This window comes from Gossypium raimondii, chromosome 6, assembly GCF_025698545.1.
Source record: "Gossypium raimondii isolate GPD5lz chromosome 6, ASM2569854v1, whole genome shotgun sequence".
Classification (NCBI taxonomy): domain Eukaryota; kingdom Viridiplantae; phylum Streptophyta; class Magnoliopsida; order Malvales; family Malvaceae; genus Gossypium; species Gossypium raimondii.
This window is the reverse complement of record NC_068570.1, coordinates 36058055-36071637: the sequence shown is the minus strand read 5'-3', so window position 1 is coordinate 36071637 and position 13583 is coordinate 36058055. Positions and strand designations below refer to the sequence as shown.

The following is a 13583-nucleotide window of genomic DNA, read 5'->3' as shown; positions in this document are numbered from 1 at the left end:
TTTTATATAAAATCAAAATGGGATCAGAAATCTTATGGAATTTATAAAAAATTTAATCAATTGATTTTATTGAAAGATAAAAGGTATTGTCAACTCTTACCAAAAAAGGTATTGTGAACAAGTTTTAAGGAATTAAAATGTGTTTCCACAATTTGCATATTCAACCAATTATTAATTTAAGAAATAATATATTAATTTTAAAATAGGAAACTATCTATTTATATCGATGTAAATATTTTAATAATTTAACCGTTAAATTTATCAATATATTTGTACTTTTCATGCACATAAATTTTTAATCAATATGATATTTCTATCGTATCAATCTAAAATATTCTATATTAATATATATTTAAGGGTTGAAATTTTTTACATAAAATAAATAGTTAAAATTTTTAATTTATGTCAAACTTAATAGGCATAATCTACATAAATGGAGCATCAAATATGACGGTTATTCGTCCATAATTCCAAAATAATAGAGTATATGATGAACTATTATATATTTAATTATGTTATGCTATATCCATGCAATTGCCAAAGTTTCTTCACCAAACCATATATTAAGGCTAACAAACGAGAGATGCAAAAATTTCACAACCACCAACACCTACATTATGTAAAATGGTTAAAGTGGATGATTATTGGTAAGACCATCCAACCTTAATTCGCTTAGTTGTTAGACTCAACCATTTTGATTTGGTGATATCCCACTATACTTTTTAACATTTATAAATGGATGAACCTGGTGATTCATGAACCTCCAACTTGTTCCATCAACTCTAGGCTCTAGCAAGCTAGCTCCGGTTCTTGTGTTGCGTTGTATCCCATATGGCTCTACAAAGTGGAGAGAAATTACCCATGTTTATTGGGCACATCTGGTCAAAGCAGAAGAGCAGATGGACCTTGTTGGGGCTAAGATTGCTTGCCTTTCTTGCCGCAGCAGCTGCAACTCTTGTGATGGTTCTCAACAAACAAACCAAAACTTTTGTGGTTGCAACCATTGGAACTACCCCTGTCAACCTTACTCTCACTGCCAAGTTTCACCACACGCCAGCGTTTGTGTAAGAAACCTAGCTATCTATCATATTCGGTCATTTTCCTTCATCATTATATACTATGATCAATTACTGATCTAGCTGAGCACTGTTCCATATTTTCCATGGCATGTATATGTACAGGTTCTTTGCTATAGCTAATGGACTGGTCAGCATCCACAACTTGGTGATGATAATGATGGATTTGTTGGGGAGCAAGTTCGATTACAAGGGTTTTCAGTTTCCCATGATTGCTAGTTTGGACATGGTACGTCGACGATTATTGTTTTACATACTTTAGCTTGCTTTTGTTTATATTTTATTAAATACTTTACTACATTTTTACTATTTGTAACTTCTAATTCCTGAAACATTAAAGTCATCTCATTAAAGATAAGTATGCAGAATATATTTGGTTTTGTTTAATTAATATATACTTTGTGTGATGATGGATGGGTGCATGGGACAGCTAAACCTGGCATTGGTATCTGGTGGAGCAAATGCTGCAGCGTTCATGGCGGAGCTGGGAAAAAATGGTAATTCTCATGCGAGATGGGACAAGATTTGTGATAAATTTGGAGCATATTGTGACCGTGGTGCCGGAGCTCTTATTGCTTCATTTCTTGCTCTTGCTCTCATGCTTCTCATTTCTTTCCTATCTATCCTTAACCATAAACTTGTCAACTCATCATCCCATAATTCTCACAACAATATAATCGCTCTTCCTAATTAACCCTAAACATCAACTTTACTCGAACCATTTCCATAGACTGTATTATTAATATGTCATACTTAGCATAAACTATATATGTATGCCTTATTCATCAACTATATATGTCTTATTTTTGAAATGCATGTCCTAGTATTACTTTTTAATCATTTTATTTTCATTCAACTTTGTAAATTAACATTATGGTCAATGATGTTTATAAGTCGGGGTCAGCATGGTTCAAATAGACAGTCTCAAAACTAAAACAACTATTGACCATACAAAGTTTATACTAAAGGTTTCCAACCATGATTTCACCAACGAACATCTAAAACCAATAGTAGGACAAATTATTGGCATGAAAATTGAGAAATTAATATATATATTTAGTATTAATTTGAGTCAATGTAGATTGTAGAAGGAATAGTTAAAAACAATTTAATATTAATGTTGCTCATCCTTTACTAATTATATCTAATTCTAAAACTAGTTTGTTTATGATGCAATATAAGTGTATTACTCTAGAACAAAATTCTCTACCCCATTTTGTGTTTCTATGTATGCCCCTACAACAAGTGAAGTAGATAATTTTAATTACGACCAACGTTTGATAACATTAAACTATTTAGTTCTTTTCACGGAAAAAATCATAACCAAATCAACTGAAAACTTTATCAAACAAATCTTATTAGAATCCTGTAATGGAAAAGACGATGGTGATAAATTTAAGGAAGATAGAAAGGTCAAAGTTTGATTTCATTTTCTTCAGCCAAAAGCGATCTCTCACAAAAAAATTTCGGGGTTTCATTGATTGGGTTGAATGAATCAAGAAAAAGACTGCATGTAAAGTTTGTGAGTATAGCTTGGAACCAGATCCAGTCAGTTCAGTTAGGCTTTGAGCTCTCTTAGACTCAAACCACTAGGTATAATAATTTGTTACTTTCTTTTTCTCTTTCTCTGTTCACTCTTCGAACCGTGAATAATAATTTGATCTTTAGAATCCATTTTTTTTCATAAAAATTAGGGATAATTTCTAATAAACAGGTAAATAAAAGTTATAGGGGCTGAACCTTTTTTTTTTTTTTTCTGATTACATGTCGGTCAATAGTGAGTTAGTAGGCTCATTCATGTCAAGCTTCAACTGATTCCTTTTACTCGTTTTGTTCAGAATTTCAAATTCTGACATGGATTTGGGATGTATGCCCCTTATCAAAACTATTGTTATCGCATAATTTCACATCTAGTATCATTGTGATGTTCACCTAATATAGAATTTGACATAGCCATTTCTTGAGGTTCTTTACTTTTTAATGGAATAAATTGTTTCAGACTTAAATGCAGACGAGGTTGACGTGATTTTGCTAAGATCTTCAAAATTGTACAAGAGAATCGAATACCTTCTATGCTACGTCAAAATGGCTTTACTCAGAATCTTATTTGTCTTTTCTTTACAGGAATATACTGTTATGAAACTATTTTGATATATCTACGTTACCTGGATCACTGAAATCTAATGAAACTGTACAGGAGAACAAAATATACAGTGGGTTGGTTTCCTCAAGCTTTCAACTTTAATGAATAAAAGTAAGAACTTGTTTAGGTCCACTGAACTTATAAAAAAAATTATAAAATTTTGTATGATCATTGAAATAAAAAACAGGGAAAACACATGATTCAATGTCGTTTGTACAAGTAAAAAATTAACATTAAGAATCAGTACAGAGAAAAGACATGATGAAATGTTGTGTTGTTTATTCGAAACGGTGTGGAGTGTAAGGTTCTAACTCAATCCGATTGCAAGAATGTCGTTCAATGGTTCAACAACACTTATAGGGCCCTAAAGTTTTGCTGCCTATCATTAAAGAAATTTGTAAGTTGCTCCATGTTCTGATGTTTGGTCCATCATTTTCGCTAAGAGAGAATGTAATCTAGTGGCTGAATTAGGGGTCCATAAAGTTGATAGGGTGTTGTCTATGTTTGATTTTGCTGGTTTGTTGGCTTTGGTGTCTGTCAAGTTTGGACAGAGGTTCTTGTAGGGTGTTCCAAATTGTTCTGTGTTGTTTGATCTTTCTATTTGAAATAAATAGTTGAAGATTGCCTACACTAGTTTAATAGGTTGGCTTTTGACAAGTTGATTTTTCAACTAAATTTGAAATATTAAACCAAACAATTATTTTTTTATCAATTAAGTTTTTACATTTATTTTTTATATAAATTACATAATAAATATGATATGTATTGTATAATAAACAAAGAGATTTAAATAGACTTGCTCAAGGATGCAATTATTTAAAGGTTGATCTAAAATTTAGGAGGTTTAAGCAAAATATTAAGATCAAAAATGGTATTGGACAAAAACTTAGACCTATTTAAAAATGCGAGCCGAAACAACCTAGCTCATTTTCAAGTATATAATATATTATTTTTATTTATTTGATATAATATGTAATTAATATAATATAAAAATTAAATACACCATACTATAGTGTAAAGATTAATTTAATATATTAAATTTTAGTTTTAGAGTTTAAGGTTTAGGATATTTGGTAGTAAAATATATAATTAATTAATATTAAAAAAAATATGAGTAGGTCTAAATGGACTTGGGTTAATCATTTACAAATGTAGATGAGATTAGGTAAACTTTGAGACCCTTATTTTGAGTCAAGTAGGGCTTGGGAAACCATGTATGGTATCAACATCATGCATAGGCTTGACCTATATCTAGCTTGACTTGGCACACGAATATCTCTAGTGTAACACACCCTACCCGACCCGTTCACCAAATTCAGGTACGGAGTGTCACATTTTAACTGGGTTGGAATACATATTTAGACATCTCTATTTTAAAATCGGGTTGTATTACTTATATATAAAAACTTACAACAAAATAAAAAAAATTAAAACAAAATTTACTGTCCAAAATCCGGACTCTGAGGAATCTAAGTAAATACAACATAATCTCCCCCTCGGCGAAGTTCCTAAAGGTAACCTCTATCCTATGTGCATGCACTTTCCTTTGATGTCCCTTGACTTATCACAGTCTGGCTCAGTCCCTCATCAAGTTCCTTAGTTCGCCAATCCTGCAACGACAAATCCAACTTGTGTAAGTTCGAATGAATGTAGTGACTCTCTAGTTTGCACATAATTAATTCCCTTCCAACAGAGGTTTAAATTGATAGAGCTAGTTATAATAAACTCCTTGATCACTCTAGAAAATTTCTCTTAAACCCGTTGACAGGTAGACCATTGACTGATTACCACACGACCATTCTATCGGCCTTTGATCAACCTTGACAGTTCGTCTAATTGTCTAGCTATCTCTGCAGACTCTATCCTTTCTTTTACTTCATATTATTTCTTCCACTAATTCTAAAGTGGATTCTTCCTTTCACCTTGTTCCAATAACGCAGTCTAGCAGTCTATCCTTATAACTGCTCTTGGGTATCTTTCCTTTGATGATCATTCCAAATTTGAATGGTCCAAGGAAGACTCTTACTATCACTTTAGTCCCAATGGGCTTACTGGCATCCCATCCTTTAGGGTACCTAACAGATTTACCACCACTCTGGCGAAATAATCCCCACTCGCAACAAATAGCGGTTGGATTACTTTTTTGAGTTCCACCTTGTTCGAGATGTCATGTTCATAAATGTGATATATCTGTCTATTGTGGACCGTTTTGGCCTTCAGTAATCAACCGACTATCACTAAGAGGCCTTCTAGGTTCACCGTTTCTTTTTCATTTGGTACTCCCGTCTAACAAGCCATTTGACTAATATTTCCTGATAGACATTTTTGTCATTCGGCGTGTTCTTTTTTGTCAGTGTGTTCTAGCTCACCCCTTTTTTCCTTACGGACTAATCGGCGTACATATGACAAGTAGCTAGCCTATAGGGATCCTTTGAGCGCCCTAAGCGTTCCTTAATGGTGGATCCTTATTTACGATCCTTGGTTAAACCATTTCTCGTTCGCCCATACATCTGGCACCTCTAGTGCGTCAACTTCCATGACTATTTATGTTGGGGTACCACCCATATACTTTACTAGCTTTAACAACTGCAATTCTAGCATTCTCTTTCCAATTTATAATTCCATTTTCTTGGAGGACTCCTTTTATCCGTTGACTAACTAATGCATGTCCATGCTCCTATTTTCCTTGTAACCTCTTTTCTTGTTTGTAAAAGTTCCCACTGGTGTCATTCTGATTGACCACCCATGTTTATTATCCCCGCGAACTATCTCGTGTTTAATGTCCCATCAGACAATCTTGTGTTTATTATCCCATCGAACTATCTATGATGTCGTGGCATCTTTCAGCTATGGTTTTGCACAGTATAACCCTGTGTTTACTGTCTCGGTGGATTACCAAAAGATGTCATAGCGTCTTTCAGCCATGGTCTTAGTCCTATTTAGCAGTTCTAACGTGCTTTCATATCATGTCATAACGTCTTTCAGCTATGGTCTTTCTGATTTTTATCATGATGTCATAGCTTCTTTCAACTATGGTCTTACTCATTTTTATCATGATACCATAGCATCTTTCAGCTATGGTCTTATTCATTTTTGTCACGATGCCATAGCATCTTTCAGCTATAGTCTTACTCATTTTTATCATGATGCCATAGCATCTTTCAACTATGGTCTTACTCATCTTGGCATATAACCTTCGATCGGACCCATGGTCTAGCCATGATCTTTCTTATGCACCCTTCCCATTTCATTTCTTCCATTCCTCAATTTCACCGTTTCTAACATTGATGCTCGAACACCATAGTGTCCCTTTTGTAATGCCTGGAGCTTTGCTATCACGGGTCACACAACAATATCGTATGGCGGTATTTAACAGAATCGACCCTTTTTCCCATTCTTAACTTCTTCTAACCCATGGTTAGGTTTCCTCTATATCATGCATACAGTAACCAAGCATACCATATAAAACATTGTTATGCAATGCGCCACGCTAGATAACATTTCAAAAATCATCTACTATTACAATAAACATCATGGCAATTTCGCTTAACAAAATTTAGCATCCAGAAGACAAAGTGCAAATACTCACCTAATACTTCGTAGCCTCTTCATCTTACCTTCTCCAAACGCCAGAGCTTCCATTCTCCTTGCAGCTAAGTGTGACAACCAAAATCATAAATTAGAATCGGTATTCTTAACTTAAAACCTAGTTTTTAAAAAACATACAAAACCCCTAAAATGGTTCTGAAAACCCTTAAGTTCATTTCCTTAATCTTACATAGACTGAAGGATTCAGGACCTTACCAACTTACTGAATTCTCTATATTTCCTAATAAATCTCTTGATCATCGCCCCATGCAGAGCTTCCACGGCTATTTCTCTTTTAGAGTCATTTCATAGCTATTTATAACTCTTCCTGCACAGTCTTCGACCATGTAAAAATCATTCATTGATAATCATTTTGTCTCCCACTAAGAGACTAGATGGTTCTAATTCAACCGAACCAGAATTGGTTCTCGACCCTATCCAATTTCGTTTCTAATTTTTTGTGATTTTCAAATAGAGGTCGTTAGCTTACAATATCTTCCAATTTAACCCCTAAATTGTCCTTAATTTTTGGGTTTAAAGGATTTTGGGTGTGACATCTAGATTTAAAGTAAATCTTAACATATGAATCCCTATCTTTTTCTACGTTTTTTTTTTCAATCCAATATTTTTTTTCTCAAATTCTAATAGAAAATTAAGTCGATAAAATGAATAAATTAATTTGAATGTTCAAAAAACTTGTTTGATGTTATGCTATTAGGCTTTGAGACCTATAAAATAAAAACCTACTTGAAAATATAAATTAGTACAAAGCGATAAGTAAGATCATATCCACAGAGACCGGTGAAAATTTTGTTTCCTCAATAAACAAGTAAAATAAAAATAAAAGAAGGATTTAACATTAAAACTAAAATTAAAATTATAACTAAGTAAAAAGAGATCGTAAAATAAAATTTAAGAAAACCAACGAGGAGAAACTTTAGTCAAAGCAAAATCTCTATTTAATTCAAGGATTTGATCATTGATGCAAATATGATTTCAATGCTCTTTAATAAATTGGTTATAGTTGTCGATGATCGCCTAATAATCTAATCTATTCTTACTTTCTCAATCATCAAGACAATCGTAATTAACTACTTCCCTTATTGACAAAAATAACATTAAGAACGAAATAGGCCCAATTCTAACCAACAAGGACACAATCAAGGTTTATTTAAACTAGATCAATATGTCCATATGTCACAAATAATCATGCATATGTCACAAATATTAGAACTAATCAATCCATCAAGTTTCTAATCTAAGCTATCAAATATTGGTCACATATTTAATACACCTGAAAATTGTAGTTAAATCAAAAGACATGCAATGCAAATACTAAAGAACCAAGAAAAGATTAAGAACGATTCGATCCCACAAAATTTATAGAATCAAACTTCAAATTTTACTTTGACTAGAAAAAAGTTTATAAACTCATAAAGAAAATAAAACACAAAAAATAAAACTAGGAGTGGTTATGTCTCCACCTCTCTCCATTTAGTCTTAACCTAATAATGTTTATTTATAGGGAAAAATAATATCTCGTAGAAATTACAAAAGTTCCCTTAATTAAATAATTTTAAATTTTTCTAGATTTTGTCAATTTTTGCATGAAACTTTTAGGCCATTTTTGGATATCTTATTGATGTTCTTGGCTCAAGTCGTGAAATAACTTTAGCTAAATCTTTCAATTCCCTTCGAACCAGTAAATTATGTGCCCAAAACAAAGGTTTTTAGCTCAAGTTATGACCAAAATACTGAAGTTGCACTATGTTGAAAATTCAAATCGCAAAAACTTGCTAAAAATAAACTTTAAGTTCTTTTTTCCTAATTATTCCCTAGATCAGTAATAAATAAAATATAATTATAAAAATATAATTAAGAAAATAAATGGCATAATTCAAGCAAAGAAATATCACAAATAATTGAGAAATTGCACACTTATCAAATTCCCCCACACTCGAATGACTGTCAACTCGTGTACACCGAAATATGCAAAAATATATGAGTTAAAGTGTAGTGTGTACTGCAAGTGTACATGTAAAATTGTAAATATTTGTGTTATAGTGGAGCACTAGAAGTATTACGATGACCAAACCAAAAGCAAATCGTGCGAAATAAAGCAAAGAATAAACTAGCATGCAAGAGAAAGGTTATTGAATTACTAAGGCAAAGAATTCTTATGACAGTCCAAAACAAGTGATTAATCTAAAAATTACTAAAACTAACTAAGCATAAAATTCCCAAGTAGAAGAAAATACAATAGCCAATGATGGTGATCGGTTAATTTTCATGCTAGCAATAAAATTACACTTAAGGACTCAACCGACATTTTCCTCAATCAACAAATTTTACTTCTCGATCTTAATTTAATCAAATAAAGAACTTTAATTGAATTATCCCATCGGTCTCACTCAATTAAGTCAAATTAATTTAATATTTACCCAATAGGTTCTCCTCTCAGTTTCAGCTATCCAAATTTCCGCTTAGAGTTGTCAATTCTAAGTTTTACCATTTATTCAATTTAGTCCATATTGTTCAACTGAGTATCTTAGGGACAAATTTACATCCTAGAGATCTAACTAACCAATCACCCAATGAATTTAGCACATAACAGTAATACAATTAAAAGAACAATTCAATTTCATACAATAAAAAAACAAAATATAAGGATGAAATTGCAATGGTTGAGAACTTTTTATGTAATTACAAAAATTTATTAATTCGATGGTAGAAAAATCTTCAATAAAAGAGATTGTTGAATACCCAATAGATAAATTCTTCAATTGAAAATAAAAAAGACAAAGTAATAAACAATATTTCGTAGAAATAACATTAACATAGAAATGGTTCTTGTACTAATTTAACTAAAATTTCCAACAACCCTAACTTTAAAATTATACTAACCTTTTCTAACTACCTCAATAGTTTACAATATTAACCTTATCATTAAAATCATATATGGTAAGTTTGACTAAGGAATTCTTTATATTTCCCTTTTGATTTAGCTATAATGAACTCAATGTTGCGACATTGGGAAGGTGTGGTCGCAACATTGCTTCTCAGAGGGTCTTAGGTTGTGGCACCATAAGTTCGGTGTCATGACATTGTGAGTTAGGGTCTTGATCTCCTCATTCCATTTTAGCAGTTATGTTGCAACATCACAAGCTCGATGACGTGACCTTGTAAGCCAGGTAGCTCGATGTTGCAACATTGAAGATTGGGAGTCATGACATTGAAAGTTGGCAAGATGGTCTCCTTGGTTAAGTGGAATAGGTGATGTCGCGACCTTAGGGGTCAAAGAACTCCAGGTTGTGACATCAATCTTTTGAGGTTGCAACATTGTAGCTACTTACTTGCTTACTTCCTTGATCTCTATCGGTTAAGTCCCTGAAAATGCCTTAGCCACTATTAAGCTCATATATACATGTGATTGAAGTTTTTAACCATAAAAAAAACTAAAAATTGCAATTAAAGTAAATTTTAACCTAAGTACAAAAAATGATAAAAGGGCTCAAATAATTACTCGAAAATAAGCTCTTTGTAGAGTGGAAAGAAAATTAGAATGATGGAAAATTAAAGAGATAGAAAACTAGAAGGATGGAAAACATAATTTTTCCATCCATAGGTGTTTTTGGTAGGATAGATGGAAAAAGGGAAAGAAAATTACTCTTTTTTTCTTTCCATTCATTGCTTGGTTGAGTTTAAAAATGGAAGTAAAGAAAACAAAACATTTGAAAATTGCATAATTTTGAACTAACATACAGATCTCTATTATTTTTCTTCTCTCATCATTCCAATTTGGAAGGAATGGTTTTTATATATTAGGATGGAAAATTATTATCCCTTATATTTTCTTTCCTCTCATTTTTCTTCCCTACCAAACACACTTCAAATTTATTTTCCTACCACTTTTCCCTCCCTCTAGTTTTCCACCCAACAAACCACACCCTAAGTATGTAAAGAGCTTAATTTTTCATATCAAAATATGATGGACCATTAAACCATGCTTGTTCTCAAGCATAAAACTAATATGAGTGAACATGCAAATTAAAATGCAACATAAAGAAATACTTAACTCAAATCGAATATTGAATCGTTATATACCAATAGAGCAAGCAAACATGTTTTCATGAATACATTCAAAAAGAGTTGAAAGCACACTTACAAGAATTGCTTGATCGCGATTTTATTCGACTAAGTGTGTCTCCTTGGGGTGCATCAATGTTATTCGTGAAAGAGAAATATGGATTGATGAGATTGTGCATAGATTATCAACAGTTGAATCGAGTTACGATAAAGAATAAATATTTGTTACCTCGAATCGACGACTTATTTGATCGTTAAAAGGAGATATCATGCTCTTGAAAATAAATCTACGATCTGATTATTATCATTTGTGACTTAAAGAGCCAGATGAACCAAAAACTGCATTTATAACTCATTACGACCATTACGAGTTTTAAGTAATACCGTTTGGTTTGACTAATACCCCTGCCGCATTGATGGATTAAGTAATCGGGTATTTCAGCCATACTTGGTTTATTTTTTTTGTGGTGTTTATAGATGATGTTTTGATTTACTTGTTGAACAAGTCAGATCATGTCGAGCTTTTCAAAGTGGTATTGCAGACTTTGCGTGAAAACAACTATATGCAAAATTCAATAAATGTGAATTTTGGCTTCGAGAAGTAGGATTCTTGGGTCATGTAATCTCACTGATGGCATCCGAGTAGACCCAAATAAAATTTCAGCAATTGTTGATTGAAAATTTCCAAAGAATATTTCTGAGGTATGTAACTTTTTGGGCTTAGTCGAGTATTACAAGTGATTTGTTAAAAAAATTTCGATCATAGCATCTCTGATGAAGAAGTTGTTGTAAAAAGATATTAGCTTCATTTGGTTTGATAAATGTTAAAAAAGCTTTTATTAGAAGATCAAATTCTAACTCAACTTGAGACCGAGAAAAAGTTTATCGTTTATAGTGATGCGTCCCTTTGTGGGTTGGGTTGCATTTTGATGTGGAGCAGGAAAGTAATTGTTTATACCTTATGACAATTGAAGCCTCATGAGAGGAATTACCCTACACATTATATAGATTTGGTCGCGGTTGTTTTTGCTATAAAAATTTGGCGACATTATTTATACGGTGAAAAATGTCATGTTTTCACTGATCATAAAAGTTTGAAATATTTGATGACTCAAAAAGATTTGAGTTTGTGATAGCGTAGGTGGCTTGAATTTCTAAAAGAATATGATTTAGTTATTGATTATTATCTCGGGAAAGCTAATATAGTAGCCGATGCCTTGAGCCATAAATCTCTCTTTACTTTGAGGGCTATGAATGCAGTTTTGAAGTTGGAACATGATGGTTCTATTTTGGTTGAATTGAAAGTGAAACCGAAGTTGTTAGTGAAGCAGGATCTAGTGAAAAATGGCCAGATGACTAATTTGTGTATCAGAATCAATGATTGTTTATACTTTCATGATCGATTGTGTGTACCGAGTGATTCAGGCTTGAAATGAGAATTGTTGAATGAAGCTCACGGTAGTGTTTATTCAATTCATCCTAGAAGCAATAAAATGTATAACAATATGAAACAATGTTTTTGGTGGCCGAGAGTGAAACGTGAAATATCAGAGCTAGTATCTGGATGCTTAATATGCCAGCCGATGAAAGCCAAACATCAGGTACTATCAAATTTGTTACAACTAGTGATGATTCTCGAGTGGAAATGGGAGCATGTCAATATGGATTTTGTTTCAGAGTTGTCGTTGATTCTGAAAAGAAAAGATTTGATTTGGGTTACCGTAGATAGATTGGTGAAATCAACTCATTTTATACTTGTTCGAACTAATTACTCACTTGAAAACTAGTTGAGTTACATGTTTCAAAAATTGTGAGATTGTCAATCACATCTGATCATGATCCGAGGTTTACCTCTAGATTTTGGTGTAAGTTGCACAAGGCTTTGGGCTCTAGATTGAATTTTAGTACTGCCTTTCATTCGCAAATGATGGTCATTCAGATAGGTAGTATAGATTCTGGAAGATATGTTACGGTGTTATGTTGTTGAGTTTGAAGGTAGTTGGGAAAAATATTTGTCGTTAGCCAAGTTTGCTTGTAATAACAATTATCAGTTGAGTATAAAAGTGGCTCCATACGAGGCTTTATACAAGTGTAAATGTAGAAGCTTGTTATACTAGTGTGAATTGAATGAAAGAAAAATGGTCAAATTTGATATAGTTCAGGAAACTGAAGATAAAGTTTGCCTTATCCGTGATAATTTGAAAGTTGCATCCGATTGTCAAAAATCTTATGTTGAACTAAAACATAAAGATATTGAGTTTTATGTTGGTGAGAAACTATTTCTGAAAGTCTCACCCTGGAGAAAAATGTTGCGTTTCACAGAAAAAGAAAACTCAGTTCGAGGTTCATTGGACTGTACGAAATCTTAAAAGAATTGGATCGATAGCTTATCATTTGGCATTACCTCCAGAATTTGATAGAATCTATAATGTTTTTCATGTTTCGATGCTTCGTCGCTATCGTTCTAATCCATCACATATATTATCTATGAATGAGATAGAGTTGCAGGCTGATTTGACTTATAGCGAAGAATCGATCAGATTTTTAGCTCGAGAAGCGAAAGAATTATGCAATAAACGAGTACCATTAGTTAAAGTATTATGGAACCGACGCAAAGTTGAGGAAGCTACATGGGAAACGGAAGAATCTATGAGATCGTAGTTCCTGAAATTATTTTTAGGTATAAAATT

General features: G+C 32.6%; 1 protein-coding gene across 1 annotated transcript; it reads left to right on the top strand.

The window, feature by feature from the left end:
• The first annotated feature begins 752 nt into the window (after positions 1 to 752).
• LOC105771538 (CASP-like protein 1B2) lies at positions 753 to 1888 on the top strand. The gene is made up of 3 exons (XM_012592984.2): positions 753 to 1064; positions 1182 to 1305; positions 1507 to 1888. Exons 1-3 carry the CDS (start codon positions 832 to 834, stop codon positions 1768 to 1770), a joined length of 621 nt encoding a protein of 206 aa, XP_012448438.1. The 5' UTR covers positions 753 to 831; the 3' UTR covers positions 1771 to 1888.
• The last annotated feature ends 11695 nt before the right edge of the window (positions 1889 to 13583 follow it).